Source organism: Paralichthys olivaceus, chromosome 12 (assembly GCF_024713975.1).
Source record: "Paralichthys olivaceus isolate ysfri-2021 chromosome 12, ASM2471397v2, whole genome shotgun sequence".
NCBI classification, from domain to species: Eukaryota; Metazoa; Chordata; class Actinopteri; order Pleuronectiformes; family Paralichthyidae; genus Paralichthys; species Paralichthys olivaceus.
Genome location: NC_091104.1, coordinates 24943286 through 24957471, shown reverse-complemented (window position 1 = coordinate 24957471; position 14186 = coordinate 24943286). Strand labels below are relative to the sequence as shown.

Genomic DNA, 14186 nt, shown 5'->3' with positions numbered 1-14186 from the left:
ACAGGAAGAAAAAGCAGCAGTGTTTGTTTTGATTGTGCTGAAAGCTAAATTCCTGTCCATCAAAGACTGGAGGAAAAGAAAAAAACTGAGGCAGGGACACGCAGTGGGATCCAGATTCATTCTATACCCCAGTGCTGAAAAGCGGTAGATGCTGCCCTGGTGCCTTGAGTAGTGTTCACAACATCTTGTGAAGAGAGCAGATCTCTTCTTCCAGGTTATTGTGAAGCCCAAACTAGACAGATGTGTGACCAGTGTCTTTGTCTGTAAGGCAGCTTCCTCTTATAGTACTTGTCTGATCTTGAGCATGTGAGTGGAGAGCGAGAGTGTGTTCCTGGAATGACAGGATTGTTTCCAGTATCTCATTGAAACCGTGGGGGGGGCACACTGCTGAGTGTATCCTCTGCTGATAATGATCCTGTCCACCCATCTGTCCTTTAAACATACACGCTGCCACTCTGATTGAAGCTCTGAAAGAAGGTGTACATTTATTTGATGCACTGTTGGTTGTCATGGTGACGAGCCAAGCCACAGCCCTCTTGTTTAGCAGCTCCTTGTTCTGGGCCAACTTGCTGCTCTGCTCCAGGTTATGGTGGCAGACAGAAACACACAATGCTTGCATGTTGAATTCACTAAAAACTGTCTCTACTGTCATTTATCTGCAGGTCTTGGTAGAGTTTCCTTGGCTTCAGGGCTGCAGCGCAGGGGCGACACTTTCTGGCCTGTGGCAGTACCATGGCACCAGGTGGGAGCCCCCTGAGGCGGTGCAGAGTGTGACTGAAGGTGTCCTCTCCTCAAATCCTCCAACTACAACAATGGCATGGAAGTGGTGGCCAATATATAAACAGATTGATTACTATACTGTTAGAACCCTAGAACCCCTTATTCTCCCTTCTTTCATTCTTTCATTCTTGCTGTGCAATTGCTTCCAGACAAAAATTACATTTCATATTGTTCCTTCCTATATTTGCCTTTTCAAACAGACTCAGACTAAATGTACTGATTTTGGGGAAACTGACTGCTTAAAAAACAAGACTACCAGTGAGGAGTATTTCAATCTTGTAGTTCCAAGAAAAAATAAAATCTTGGTCTCACTTTTTGCCATTCATAGTATTTTCTGCATCGAATCAACCAACTGCTTTGAGATTATTTCTGGAGCTGGACATAAATCTCACATTTTAGCTTTCATCAGCAACTTAAAAGTCGTGTGAATATAGCCTCATTGAAAAAAGTGATCACATTTCCTTCGGGATCAATAAAGTATCTATCCATCTATCTATCTTTCTATCTGTTTCAAGGAAAATTGGGGCGACCCTCCCACAAAGAAAGGCAATACAAATGCCAAACAATCCTAAGACTTGGTACACTGCTGGCTGAATTTCTTGTCTTGATTCATCCTGTGGCCTGCTGACAGTATACTTTAGGATAATGTTTGTGTGTGCGTGTGTGTGTGTTGAGAGTGGGTGGGGGAATTAGGTAAATCTGTTTACCAAGATAGTATATGATTAAATGCTACTGTAAAGACCTGTTTTACAGCTGGGGTTAGCACATTTTAACGTTGGGAAAGTTGTAGTTATAGTTAAGGTTAGAGTAAGTACCACCAAGAAATGACTGCAAGTCAAAGATATCCTCATGATCATCTGAGGTCATAGAGACGCTACTGTGTTTGAGTGTGTGTGTGTGTGTGTGTGTGTGTGTGGAGGGGGTTTAAAAGGTCACATGTGTTTGCCAAATACTCAGCAGAAGTTGTGAGTGTGTCATGTTACGTTGGCACTTCCAGAACAGATCAGGTAGACAGATGGTTGTGGCTGCGCTGCTGTGAAACATAGATCAGGCAGACAGACAGCAGCAGCAGATGTTGTACGCAATGGACATCTCTGCCAGAGAGTCTTTCCCTACTAAAATCAGTAGTCTAAAATGTCCTTGTGTTTGTTGGGGCTGTAAATATGCCTCCATGCAGTCAACAGCCAGTTGCTAGCAGCATTATCTTTGGGTTGTCCATCCGTTCATTTGTCCATTCGTCCCATTATGTTACTGTCAATGGTCAAGGTCACTGTGACCTCACAGAGCATATTTTTTGCCTTGTGAATGTGATATCTCCTCAACGTTTTGAGAGAATTCCATTCCATTTCATTTAGCTGACGCTTTTATCCAACGTGACTCACAATAAGTGCATCAACCATGAGGGAACAAACCCAGAACAACAAGAATCAAGTAAGTACATTTTGCTTCAAAAAGCCAAACAACAAAGTGCTACAATGTAAGTGCCACATAAGTGCAACAATTATTATTATTATTTTTTTGAATTGGTTATTAGACACCTCCTCCTCACCAGGGTGTAGTCAGAAAAGATGTGTCTTTAGTCTGCGGCGGAAGATATGAAGACTTACTGCTGTCCTGGTGTCAATGGGGAGCTTGTTCCACCATTTAGGAGCCGGGACAGCAAACAGTTGTGATTTTGTTTGGTGGTTTGCTCACAGTGAGGGAGCAGCTAGCTGATTGGTGGATGCAGAGTGGAGTGACGGGCTGGGGTGTAAGGTTTGACCATGTCCTGGATTTAGACTGGACCCGATCCGTTCACAGCATGGTACGCAAGTAGTAGCGTTTTGAAACGGATGCACATTTTCCACATTCACTTGAACTTGGATTTGTGTTTTTCACAGTTACCTAATATGAATCTGCAGAATTTCTAGTTATATTATTTTCTAATGTATTTGTACACTGTTCAATGTACAGTACGTATTTATTTCTCCCCTTTTTTTCAGAGGAGTATGGTTGCTTTCTACGTTGAGGTCTCTGAAGAGGCTTGGTCGGTTTTGTTTGGTGGATTACCAAGAGAGGTGTTTGGTTAACATCCAGGGTGGAGAAATTCCAGCCTGTATACAGCCCCCAAGAATATTTGATCTGACCCTTGAGACAAAGTTGATTAATGCATGTACCGACTGCATGTCATGACTGTAAAGTATCATGGTGACTGTCAAGAGAAGAAACGTATGCAGACACTGAATTAAACTCAAAGACAGTGCAGAGTGGACTTTGCTTTTTTATTCAACGGACATGGCTTTTTACACTATTCTATGACAACATTCACCCTCCCTGCAGTGATGTTCAGTGGATTGTTAGAACATGTAGTGGAAAAGTACGCTTTCAGATTTCCACTCCACTGCTTTTTAAAACGATAGATCAGGGTGTTGTCATTGGCATCAGAGAAAGTCAGACGCCCTCTCTCCCAGTCCAGCTGAACTTTGACTCTGCGTGGCTTTCTTCTCAGCTTGAGTGGGGTGCGTTGGCCAGGGGAGGCCCAGTACTCCCCAGAGGAGAGGGACACAGTCCACAGGCCGCGATCTGTGTCTGAGTCAAAGGCAGGACTGGGGTTTAGATCAGAGTTGGACCAGTCTTTTCTGTGTACTGTCTCTTTGGCCACACCCAGAGTCCAGTGGCTGTTATCTCCCACCTCCACCTCCCAGCTGTGCCTCCCTGAGCTGAAGACCTCTGAGCCCAGGATGCTCTGTGGGCTCACAAACCGCTCTGGATTGTCGGGAAGAGGCTGCTCCTCACACACAAACACGCTGGAAAGGTCAGGAGACACACCTAAACACACCGAGCCTGTGTTAGGGTCCATGGTCACTGGAACTGAGGGACAGAAGGTTTCAGTGAATCACAAAGAAAAAGGCACATATCAACACTAAAAGCCAAAACACACTGCATACACTCAATGTACGCAAACACACACTTTTTCACTGTACCTATTTGCATTGTGCAACAAAACTCCAGAAAAGCTACAATTGTACCATGTTCACAATACATCTCTATAACCTATTGCCAATAGGTACCCATTGACATGTGTACAACCCATTCAGCCATTGTGTGACAGTTAATGCTCTCTACACACTATCAGCTGTATGATACATGCATTTGCTGCAACTTGGGGCTGCGACGTGCTTGCAATCATGTAAGGAGTGGAAGCTTGTCAAGTTCACCAAGGTTCAGGTGAGGTCTGTATGTCACGGCTCGGGCCGTTTCCATGGTGTTTTCTGTGTCCCTCCTCCTTTTCCACCTCTTGTGTGTGTGTGTGTGTGTGTGTGTGGGCACGGTCTCTACTCCTGGCTCCTGGTGTGAGTTCTACACCTGGCTTCAATTAACCTCATCACCAGTGCTACAAATACCCTGGTCTCTCCTCCACTCATCGCCAGATTGTTACAGTCACTCCTGTGGTTCACACTCTCTGCCTCACTCATAGTGTCAAGCCTGTTGCCTGCCTGCCACAAGCTTTTTTTTTCATTAAAAACTCTGTTCATTCACAAACTGTTCCTCTCTGTGTCTGCTTCCGGGTCCAGCCACAATGAAACCGTAACACTGTATCCTTTATTAGTACTGGTATCTAATGACATTTAGCATATGGTAATGGAAGATGCAACTGAAAGGTGGTAGGAGATAATTAATCAGTGGTAATTAAAAATTCCACGACACCAATAGGTAAATTAAAGCAGAATATGTAAAAAAAAAAAAAAAAAAAAAAACCCAATCCAATTACTTTCTATGTAAGTCCACAGCACAGAGTAAAGCATTGCTCACAGTACTGGATGATCTTTAGCATCTTGTCCCAGACACGGTGTTGCACACAGCCCTGGTGTTTGGCCACATCAAGCAGAGCGTCTGATTCATCCTCTGGCTCCTCTACACTGCACCGGGCCCTGGGACAAACAGTGCAGATGAGCTACCATACTGCAACAGTTGCAGGTCTGCATGGCTTTTGTTAAGTATGTGGTGAGTAGGCGTGCCACAGTCTAGACATTTTCTGCTGAGCACCAGGGGTGTCTTGATATCCCACTATTTAAAAAGGCATTATTGATATCATGTTAATAATTGTATTAAGATTCTTTGGGCCACGATATTTTTTTAGGGAAAGTTGAGTGAATCACTGCACTTTGCATAGCTTTGCTATTAAATATATTTACTCATTTGAAAAAAAAATCTATTAGAAACATAATGTAAAAATAATTAAGTTAATTATGAGACTGCAGGTCAGAAGATGTTCTTTAATGTGGCCAAGGACACATTGACACTGCTAAGAGAATGTAACCAACTTTATCTAACACCACCTCCAAATGGGGTCTGACTGATCATGTGTTAAATAAGTACTATATGTTTCTTAAATATCTTAAACGTCTAGAAAACTCTGTGGGGATTAAAGGTGCAGCCCTCAGGTGGTTACAGTCACAGTTAACCGAGAGGAGTTCCTCCGTCCACCTGGGTGATTACTGCTCTGGGACGGCCCCACTTACATGGGGTGTACTTCAAGGATCCGTTGTAGGCCCTATCCTATTCTCCCTATATATGCTGCCCCTAGCATCAATTTTTGTAAAATACAATGTCTCCTTCCGCTGCTTTGCGAATGACATACAGATATATACTTGCCCCTGAACCTTTAAACCAAGACTTCACTGCAGCCCCTGCTTGACTGCCTAAATTACATCAAATTATGGATGCATACAAACTTCCTCAAATTAAATGAAGCTGCAAACCTTATCAAAGTTTGAAGATTATCTCATTATCAGGCCCTTTAAGCATCCAGGTTTATTTAGGATTGATCCTTAATAGGTCTTTTTCACTTTGGTACCTAATTTTCTGCCTTGTTGGTCAACTTTCCTCTTGTTCTTGTCCTCTTGATCTCCACTACTCTGTGATATGACTCTATCCTGCTGCACAGACCTGACACTTTTTTTTTAAACTGTAGCTTCTGACATATTATTGATAATGAGTGTTTTAGAAAGAGGAGTTTTTATTTGATGAATGTATGTGTGAATGGGTCAATGACAACTGTACTGTAAAGCACTTTGAGTGGTCATCAAGACTACAAAAGCGTTACACAAATACAAACCATTTACTGTGGCAACCATAATGAGGCAAATCCTTTGATTTGTGTTCGATTCATACATTTTTCTTTTATTAGCATGAGGGGCTTACCTTTCAGAGGTCTTCTTATAATTCTGTGGGCACATACAAAGTATTAAGTTTAAGGTTTTTTGTCATTTCATTACATACTCGACATTTTTTTAAAAACTCCGTGGATTGAACACCTGACTACACTAGATGATAGAGGTCAGGGGAGAATGGTCAGACTGGTCAGAGCTAACAGAAAGACTAGAGGCACTCAGATTACTACAGACAACTGTGGTTACCAGAGAAGTATCAGAGTGAACAACACCTTGTACATAAGGTGGATGGTCCACAACAACAGAAACAATGTCAGGGTCCATGGGTGAAAACTACCTTATACCAGGATGCTGCTGCTGCTGCTGGTCTAATGGTGTGAGGAATGTTTTCTTGACACCCCATGATTGATACCAATCAATCATGGTTTGAATGTCACAGTCTGAGAATTGTTGCTGACCATGCTCATCCCTTTATGGCCACAGTTTACCATCTTCTAATGGCTACTTCCAGCAGGGTCAGGCTCCATGTCATGAATCAAAAGTCGTCTCAAACTGGTTCCATAAGTATCACAATATTTTCAATGGACCTCAATGTCCCCCCTGTCATCAGTTGTAAATGTAAAAAACCTTGTTTAATTCATGCCTCAAAGAGCAGTCTGCATTGAGAGCAAAGCAAGACCATACTCATGGTATACAGTGTTTATGATAATGTAGTGTGTGAGTGTTTAAATGCAAATAATATCTGGGAGGATGGACAACCAGAAGCTACTTCCTGTAGAAATTACCTTAAGAAAGAGGAGGTTGTCGAAGCCCATGGCGTCTTCTGTCTCTCTCATACTGTTAGTCAGCACTTGTATGTCATTGTTGATACCGTCAATCTTTTCTTTCATCCTTTGACTCTTTTCCTCTTCTTCTTGTTTCACCTGTGACATCAGAGAAGCCTCCTCATCACGGAGGTACTGGTGCATCTTCTCAAACTCGTCCCTCAAAATCTGGGCTGTTTGCACTGATTGACTCTGACAATGGGGTAGTAAGACATCATGTTAGAAGGTTTGTTAGAAACACTTCAAATGAATTCCTCACTTGTCATTACAAAGCACTTATCAATTGTGTATACTGCATGGCCATATTCTACAACCACTAGTCCATTGTTCCGTGTGTGGTCACTGTGTGGATTGTGTTCCGTGTGCTCCGTTCACCAAGATGGGTTAAATACAGAGGTCCAATTTCCCCATGTTTGCATGTTGCATGCTGTGTGTGGGGCCATAAAGAGGAATCTTAATCTTATTCTTAATTAACTTCACTGCACTGTCACACCTGAAAGCGCCTTGACCTTCTATGTAAAGTGGCTTGAAATAATGTATATTATGATTTAGCACAATACAAATAACATTTTAATTGAATTGAATTGAAAGTTGGAACTAGGATTTACATTTTTGTGATATTTAACGTTAGGCGTTCATCTGAGGTTGGCACGTTTTCAATTCGCTAACCTTTTTGAATAAAGTAGTCTTTCGAATGGAGATTAATTGAATGGATTAATGAGCCAGTTTATTTCAGTATTTTCATTGCCACTGTAATGTGGTGTAACTCTAAAATGATTGTGGTATTACTCCCAGCAAAATGAACATCTTCGTCATTGAAACATATCATTGATAGCAAAGATTACAAGCAATCCTGTGAGCCACTTCTGTCTCTTTTTCTTCCTCTATTGTTTAATGCTATCCTGTATAATTATAATAATAATGTTTCACACTACAAACAAACCTAACCATGGTTCAGTTAGTTCTCTTAGTCCTCCTCTGATCAGATTAAATGTTGGTCTTTTGGTCCGAGGCACCTTTCACATCTGTTATTTTGATCTGGACTAAACTGAAAAGTCCGTAGGTCTGGACCAAACAAGGTAGATGTAAAAACCCACATGAGTTTTCCCTCAATAATAATAGGTCAGTGAGGAAGTTGTTGTACATGTATTTCAATATATGCTCATTCATATGCTCAGTATGGGCCTTAGTACCACAAAAATATTCTATTTCCTTGTATAATACAGTTTAAATAATCTAATATGTTATTTTCTTGCTTGTAACTTGGCTTTGTTCAGGAACCAAACTACTTATTTATAAAGTACGTTGTCAGTATGAATCGAACTTCTTCTGTCAAACAGCTGTAATTTCCTCATAAGAAAACACCCTGTTTGCAGTACCTCGATATGAGTAGCAGTATCCTTCCAGGTTTGTCTGATGGAGGTTAAACTGTCCAGTTGCTCCTGGAGGCTTCTGATTGCAGATCGCAACTCTCTCTACAGACAGAATATCAGACATCAATTAGATTAAATGAAAATATAACACTTACATTTTAAATGAGCCACTGTTATTGTTGAGCTGAATCTCAGAAATAGGATCTCAAAGAACTACACTTCCCAGAGTGCACCAGCAGCAGCAAACCGGCTGCTAGTCACCTGATCAATCATTGTCACTGATTTGCAGCCCCTGAGCAGGAATGGAGGTTCTCAGTCATTCAGACAAACAAACTTCAGGGAGAAGAAGCTCCAAGTTCACTCATAGGTTCAGTCCAGAGGTGTTTGCAATGCTGCTTGATATGTTCAAGTTTAAGTTTAACTGCTGTGAAGATTGGTTAAGGAACACATTGCAGCATTGACTTCATTGATTTTGTGTTGAATGACTTTGTACTAAGAAATATTTCATTTTGAGTTTGAATATTTAAAAGTATAAGATACAAGAGGATAATACAATTTTAAAACTTTACTAAAAATGTGGAAAATTCATGAAATTAGATTTGTCTTTATTCCATTTAAAAAGCTTAAGTGGTTAATTCATTTAAAGTAAAGTAGGGTTAGGGTTCATTATCCGCACAGTTATCCTTTGAGGATCCAGAGAGTCCTATAATTCCAATTGACATTGGGTGGGAAGCTAGGTACACCCTGTCCATCACAGGGCTGACACACAGAGACAAACAACCATTCACACTACAGTCAATTTTGAGTCTCTAATAAACCTAATCTGCATGTCTTTGGACTGTGGGAGGAGGCTGGAGTTTCTGGAGAAAACTCACACAGGTACAACGATTAATAAAGTACTATTACAACATCTTACAAAGTGGATGTGATAACTGAAACTAGCAAATATACTTGTATAGCAAATTGCTCATCTTAAAAATTAACAGTGGTGTTAAAATAAAATAAAGGGTTCAGCAAAGCTTCTCCTCAAAATTTCCCAGATGTTATAGCATTAAACTTCCATAAAGGTGCAGGAGATCCAAGGGACAGATTAACAATACAAAAACAGAGAGAGAAAGTATAAAGTCCACAGGAACACAGAGGAACACATTTCCACCACAGGTAGCTCCTGTGGTGGAAATGTATCTCGAGATCTGAAATAAAGAGTTTCTCAGACCGGAGTTGTCTTTAGGTCATTTAATAGAAAGCTCTGCAGAGGGTTTCACACTCAGCATGAATGCTCAGAGTGGAACCACCCTGAATAGGGAAAGAAGAAGGTTTTATACAGTCAGGTAAACAGGAAACATAAGAGACAGCTGTTTCTGAGTAATGGCATGAAAAGCTGAAGCCACCTGTAGTCTGTTTAACACAGGAAGCTGTCTGCTCTCGCTTCTGCAAGAAAGAAGAGGTTTGCTACTGCAAAGATCAGGGTCAACAAGAGGATCATCATCGAGAAAGGACATGAACGCTGAGGTTACATCTGCCAAGTGCATAGCAACAGTCATGGCATTGGATTGTTAAGGGTAAAACAGTAAAAGGTGTCTGTCTAGTTTCGAATCGTCCGTCTACACGTACGCCAGACAGTTCCTCTTATGCGAGCACAATTGTGTTTCTATGAGTTATTGTTGAACGCAGCACACAAGCATTGATCAGACATAGGAAAGAGTTCAAGCAAAGTTCATATGCAAGTTTTCCATCACACTCCTCTGCAGCATTCACCGCAAGTGAGTTGCGGGTTGATGACATTTCGAAAAGGTGCCAGACACAAAAAGGAAAAAAAAGGAAACAAATGCCTCAGGAGAAAAAAAGCAGAACAATACACAGCCGAAGATGTGAAGTGAGTTTTTGGTGATGAAAGACTACGCTGTCAATGTGCTGTAAACAAAACCACGTGAACCAGAATTATTACGTTACGTGCTGCCTCTGCCTGCTGCGCCGCGTTCACCTGAATCAGCTGAAGGGTTTGTTGTTGTTGTGAATGAGTCTGAGCAGAAAGTCTCCCGGTGGTTCATGTGTAAAAGGAAACCTATGGAGAAAGTCCAAACCTAATTCTCAGGACTTCCTACGGAGGTCATGTCTGAAAACAGCTTATGACATTATCATAAATATTTAGGGTAAAAGTCTCAACAAAGCTTCCACAGTAGGTATCATATAACTGTTGTCATATTGTGAGCGGCTTAGTAAACTGATCTTACTGTGTGAAATACTGTCGGTGCAGGTTCCCTTTAATACTTGTTGTTGCAACACGACCCAACTATTCGGGTCAGTGAAGTCTGTGTGTTGTCTCTGTGTTCTTGTGTCTGACCTTACAGTGGTGAACGGCCTCCTCAACAGAGCAGCACTGGTGTTCCTCATGCTCCTCTGTCTGACACTGCTGACAGAGCAGCTTCATCTCTTGCAGACAAAACGCAGTGAGCGTTTCTCCATGCCGACCACACAGCTCTTCTTTCTCTACTACGCTATATCCACCCAGAGTGTTCCCTTTATCCTCTGCTCCCCTGACACTCTCCTCTGCAGCCCCTGGCGCGACTCTGTGTCTCCTGGGCAGGTCACGGAACAGGGCGTCCAGCAAAGTACGGAGGACGGAGTCCATCAGCTGTGATCGGTAGCAGATCGTGCAGCCGGCCGGGCCCAGCTCTCCCTGACTCAGCTCAATACAGGAGAGACACAGTTTGTGGCCACAGGGCAATGTCAGGACGCCCAGTGACTGGCAGCCTGGACACTCAGACTCTTCTTCACGTTGGGTCGGACGCTGATCCTCAGGTTCTCTGTCCCCAACAGTGGTGGTGTCTCCATTTTGATCGCCGGGAGTGTTTATCTCTCCATCTTGTACTAGCCTGTCTCCTTCTTCTTGGTCAGCCTGACTGACCCTCTCAGCCATGATAGTGTGACAGACACCTGTTTAATTTTAGCACAGTGTAACCGCTATTTGGCTGAACAACATTTAGATCTTGCCCCTGACTGTCCCTCCAAAAGTCTGAGCCTTGCAACCGGTTGCAAAATCATTTATGCTCTCTGTCTTTATAAACTCCTCCCCTCAGCTGCTGTACACCCCCTCCCTGCTGAGAGATGGGTGCCACATAATAACATGATAAAAATACATTGAAAACAAGAGGCGTCATTCAAAAACAGATTCACAGAAGAACTGAGGCCTGTACTGTGAAGCAAGTTTAACTAAATTAGCTCAAACATTGACCCACAAAGTTGGTTATTAGTTAACTCTGGGTTTTCTTATCCAGATTCTGACTTGTGTGCTGCTGAAACAAGTGAATATCCCTGGTATGGGATCAGTACATTTATATCTTATCTTATACTTTTTTACCTTAGACATTATCTGAAGTGAGAGAAAACATCTTATAGCAACATCCAGAAGAAAAAGAAAAGTTGATGTAATTGAGGACAACCTTTTTTCACTGACTGATGTGATTGGAAAATAAACATAGTAACAGCAAGGACAAAATTAAATTAGAGGAGGGAAAATTAAGCAAAGGCAACCTGAAAGAAAACTGAGGAGTGAGAATAACTGAAGGAAGGTAAAGATAAACTAGTTAATAGACATATGTGCTAAAGGAGGTGGCAGTTGACCCAAGAACCGGCTGTGTGTTTTTACACAATCTTCCTGGACCAAGAAGCAAATCTCTCCTGAATTCCATTTGCCTCTGGTAAATTCACCCCTCACTTTCACTCTCCCTGGAGATAGAAGGACCCCCTCAAACACACACATTTTCCTCTCACTGGACCTTAACTCCTCTCTCCAACACACATTTCATACACACACACACGACCCTCTCCACTGATCAGATTATGAAGAACTGGACGGAATATAACACACAAACAGTTTTTCCTGAACACAAAGATGGCCCTTGAGCCTGACCTCCTGCCTCCAGAACGTGCAGAGGATCTGGTGGTTAAGCTTCCAGCACCTTATTATCGCTGAGCACTTCCATCGCTTTCACCAATGCCTGCAACACAACCTGGCAGATGATGATCCACAGTTGCATCAGGATTCAAGGAGATGGCAGCTCGGCTATTTTGCCCCCTACTACCACCTTTTAGGCCTAAGACAGCCGCTGAAGCCTGTATGGCACATTGGTGGAACCGGTCCGAGAGTCTTGTGATCATCTGGCTTGAGGGGAAGGGCAGCGTCGGCCATCATCCCCCGAGGATGTTCGTCTCTACACCGAACACAGCAGGCAGGCTTGGCTGCAGGGGAGGTACCAGAGGAAAGCCATGGTCTGAGAATCCCACAACCCTTGTGATGGGATGTAGGTGGAAACTGGTGACTTGAGTTTTTCAGGTTCCTCCGCAGATCCACGAGATTCCTCCGTGAGAGGGATAAGCCCACCAGCGATAGCCTTAGTAGGCAAAACCTACATGAAATAGAACCACCATTACTATTACCAAATCTTTTTTAGCCTGATAAGGAATAAAATTACACAGTGCAGATGATTATTTAACAGTTAAGACATGATGATAATATTGTGTCTAAACTGTAATAGCGCGTGGACCTCCTTGTAGCGGTTTCCTCTGCACGCTGAGGTTCTGGGAACGGGGTGAGGAGCCAGCGCCTAAGGGGATAGCCACTGTCACATAGTGGAGAGTCATTATACATCAGGGTTGAATTGTAAGATTTACCAATATGGTATTTGTTAGTTTATTAGGTCTTCTCCCCACACTGCTATGTGCCATGATAAAAGAATCGTGCCACCAAATTCGTCAGGACCCAGTTTGAGTCACATATAACTTGAATGTTTATAATGTGCACATATTTTCTGTTTACAAATAAATACTCATTCTCTGACAGAGCCCTTATAGCAATATGAGTGCAGTCAATTGTGCTGATTATATTTGGGGAACAGTGCTGCAATTTGCCTTTTGATGTTGGCCTGCTCTCCCGCAGCGTAAGGGAACTTGATGTATCAATCACTCAATTTAATAATTCCACCCAAAACTGCAGGCATGATTACACTCAGGGACGCCTGGAATCAAATCAAACACAAACCTGTCAGATAAATCCTGCTGGTAAGAATCGGTTGTCAGTGCATCCATCGTCCATCAATTCAGTCCACACATTCTCCCGTCAAGTTTGTTTTTATAAATCGCAACTTTGGGGTGAGAAGAGGCGTACGCATCCTTGATGCCCAGTTTTGTGTGTACTCAACGGTTATAAACGAGGCCCCTGGTCAGTGGACCACTCAGTTAGAAGATGGCTACCTCAGGGATGAGATAACATCTATGGATGTGTTGTTGATCTATTCCGAGACACCAGATGGCAGAATATGAGCAGTTTGTCTTTCAGACACTGGGTTCTGGAGGTATTGGAAGATGCTAAAAAAAAAAAAAAGTTAGCTGCACTTACTCACTTTGTAGTTTGGCTTTTTTTGCAGCAAATGTATTTACATGATTCTTGCTGTTCTGGGTCTGTACCCTTATGGTTGAATGCATGTATTGTAAGTCCCTTTAAATAAAGCATTAGCTAAATTAAATGTAATGTAATTAAAGAAGGAATATGCTCTGCCTGTGCTAAATAACTCAGGAAAATAGAGGTGTGATTAATGGTATATAATAATTCTAACCCTTCTGCTGTGAAGGTAAGCTTCACAAAGATCTGTCATGACTGCTTTGGAGTGACAGTTGGAAGATCTGATCTTTGTCTGATGAATACATTTTAGTAAAAATAAATCAAACCAATTGTTTTTATATTCATACAGTTACTTTTTTATGGTTGTACATACTGTGTGTTGAATTATTGTTAAAAAAATCCTGATTGATGATAATATTTGTTATTTGTTCTAAGGTGGACTGTCACACAAGCTGTGAATTTAACATAGAATTCATAATATCATTAAGGAAACGCTTACATGGTTCTGTTGTTGGCAGAACACAACTGAACACACTGTGACCTGGAAGAGGCCTCAAATTACAGCAAAGAGAATCACCATGCCTCTCAAGCACCGATGGGTGCAAGGGGGAGACACAGTCCACATCTGGCTGGGGCTGAGTTACATCTGCACTTT

The 14186-nt window shown here is 42.1% G+C and overlaps 1 protein-coding gene across 1 annotated transcript; it reads right to left on the bottom strand.

Annotated features, from left to right (window-relative positions):
* Window positions 1–3022: 3022 nt before the first annotated feature.
* Window positions 3023–11155, bottom strand: LOC109627970 (E3 ubiquitin-protein ligase TRIM35). The gene is made up of 6 exons (XM_020084809.2): window positions 10475–11155; window positions 8137–8232; window positions 6719–6949; window positions 5965–5987; window positions 4573–4691; window positions 3023–3630 (listed from the first exon to the last, which is right to left on the bottom strand). Exons 1-6 carry the CDS (start codon window positions 11048–11050, stop codon window positions 3068–3070), a joined length of 1608 nt encoding a protein of 535 aa, XP_019940368.2. The 5' UTR covers window positions 11051–11155; the 3' UTR covers window positions 3023–3067.
* Window positions 11156–14186: the final 3031 nt, after the last annotated feature.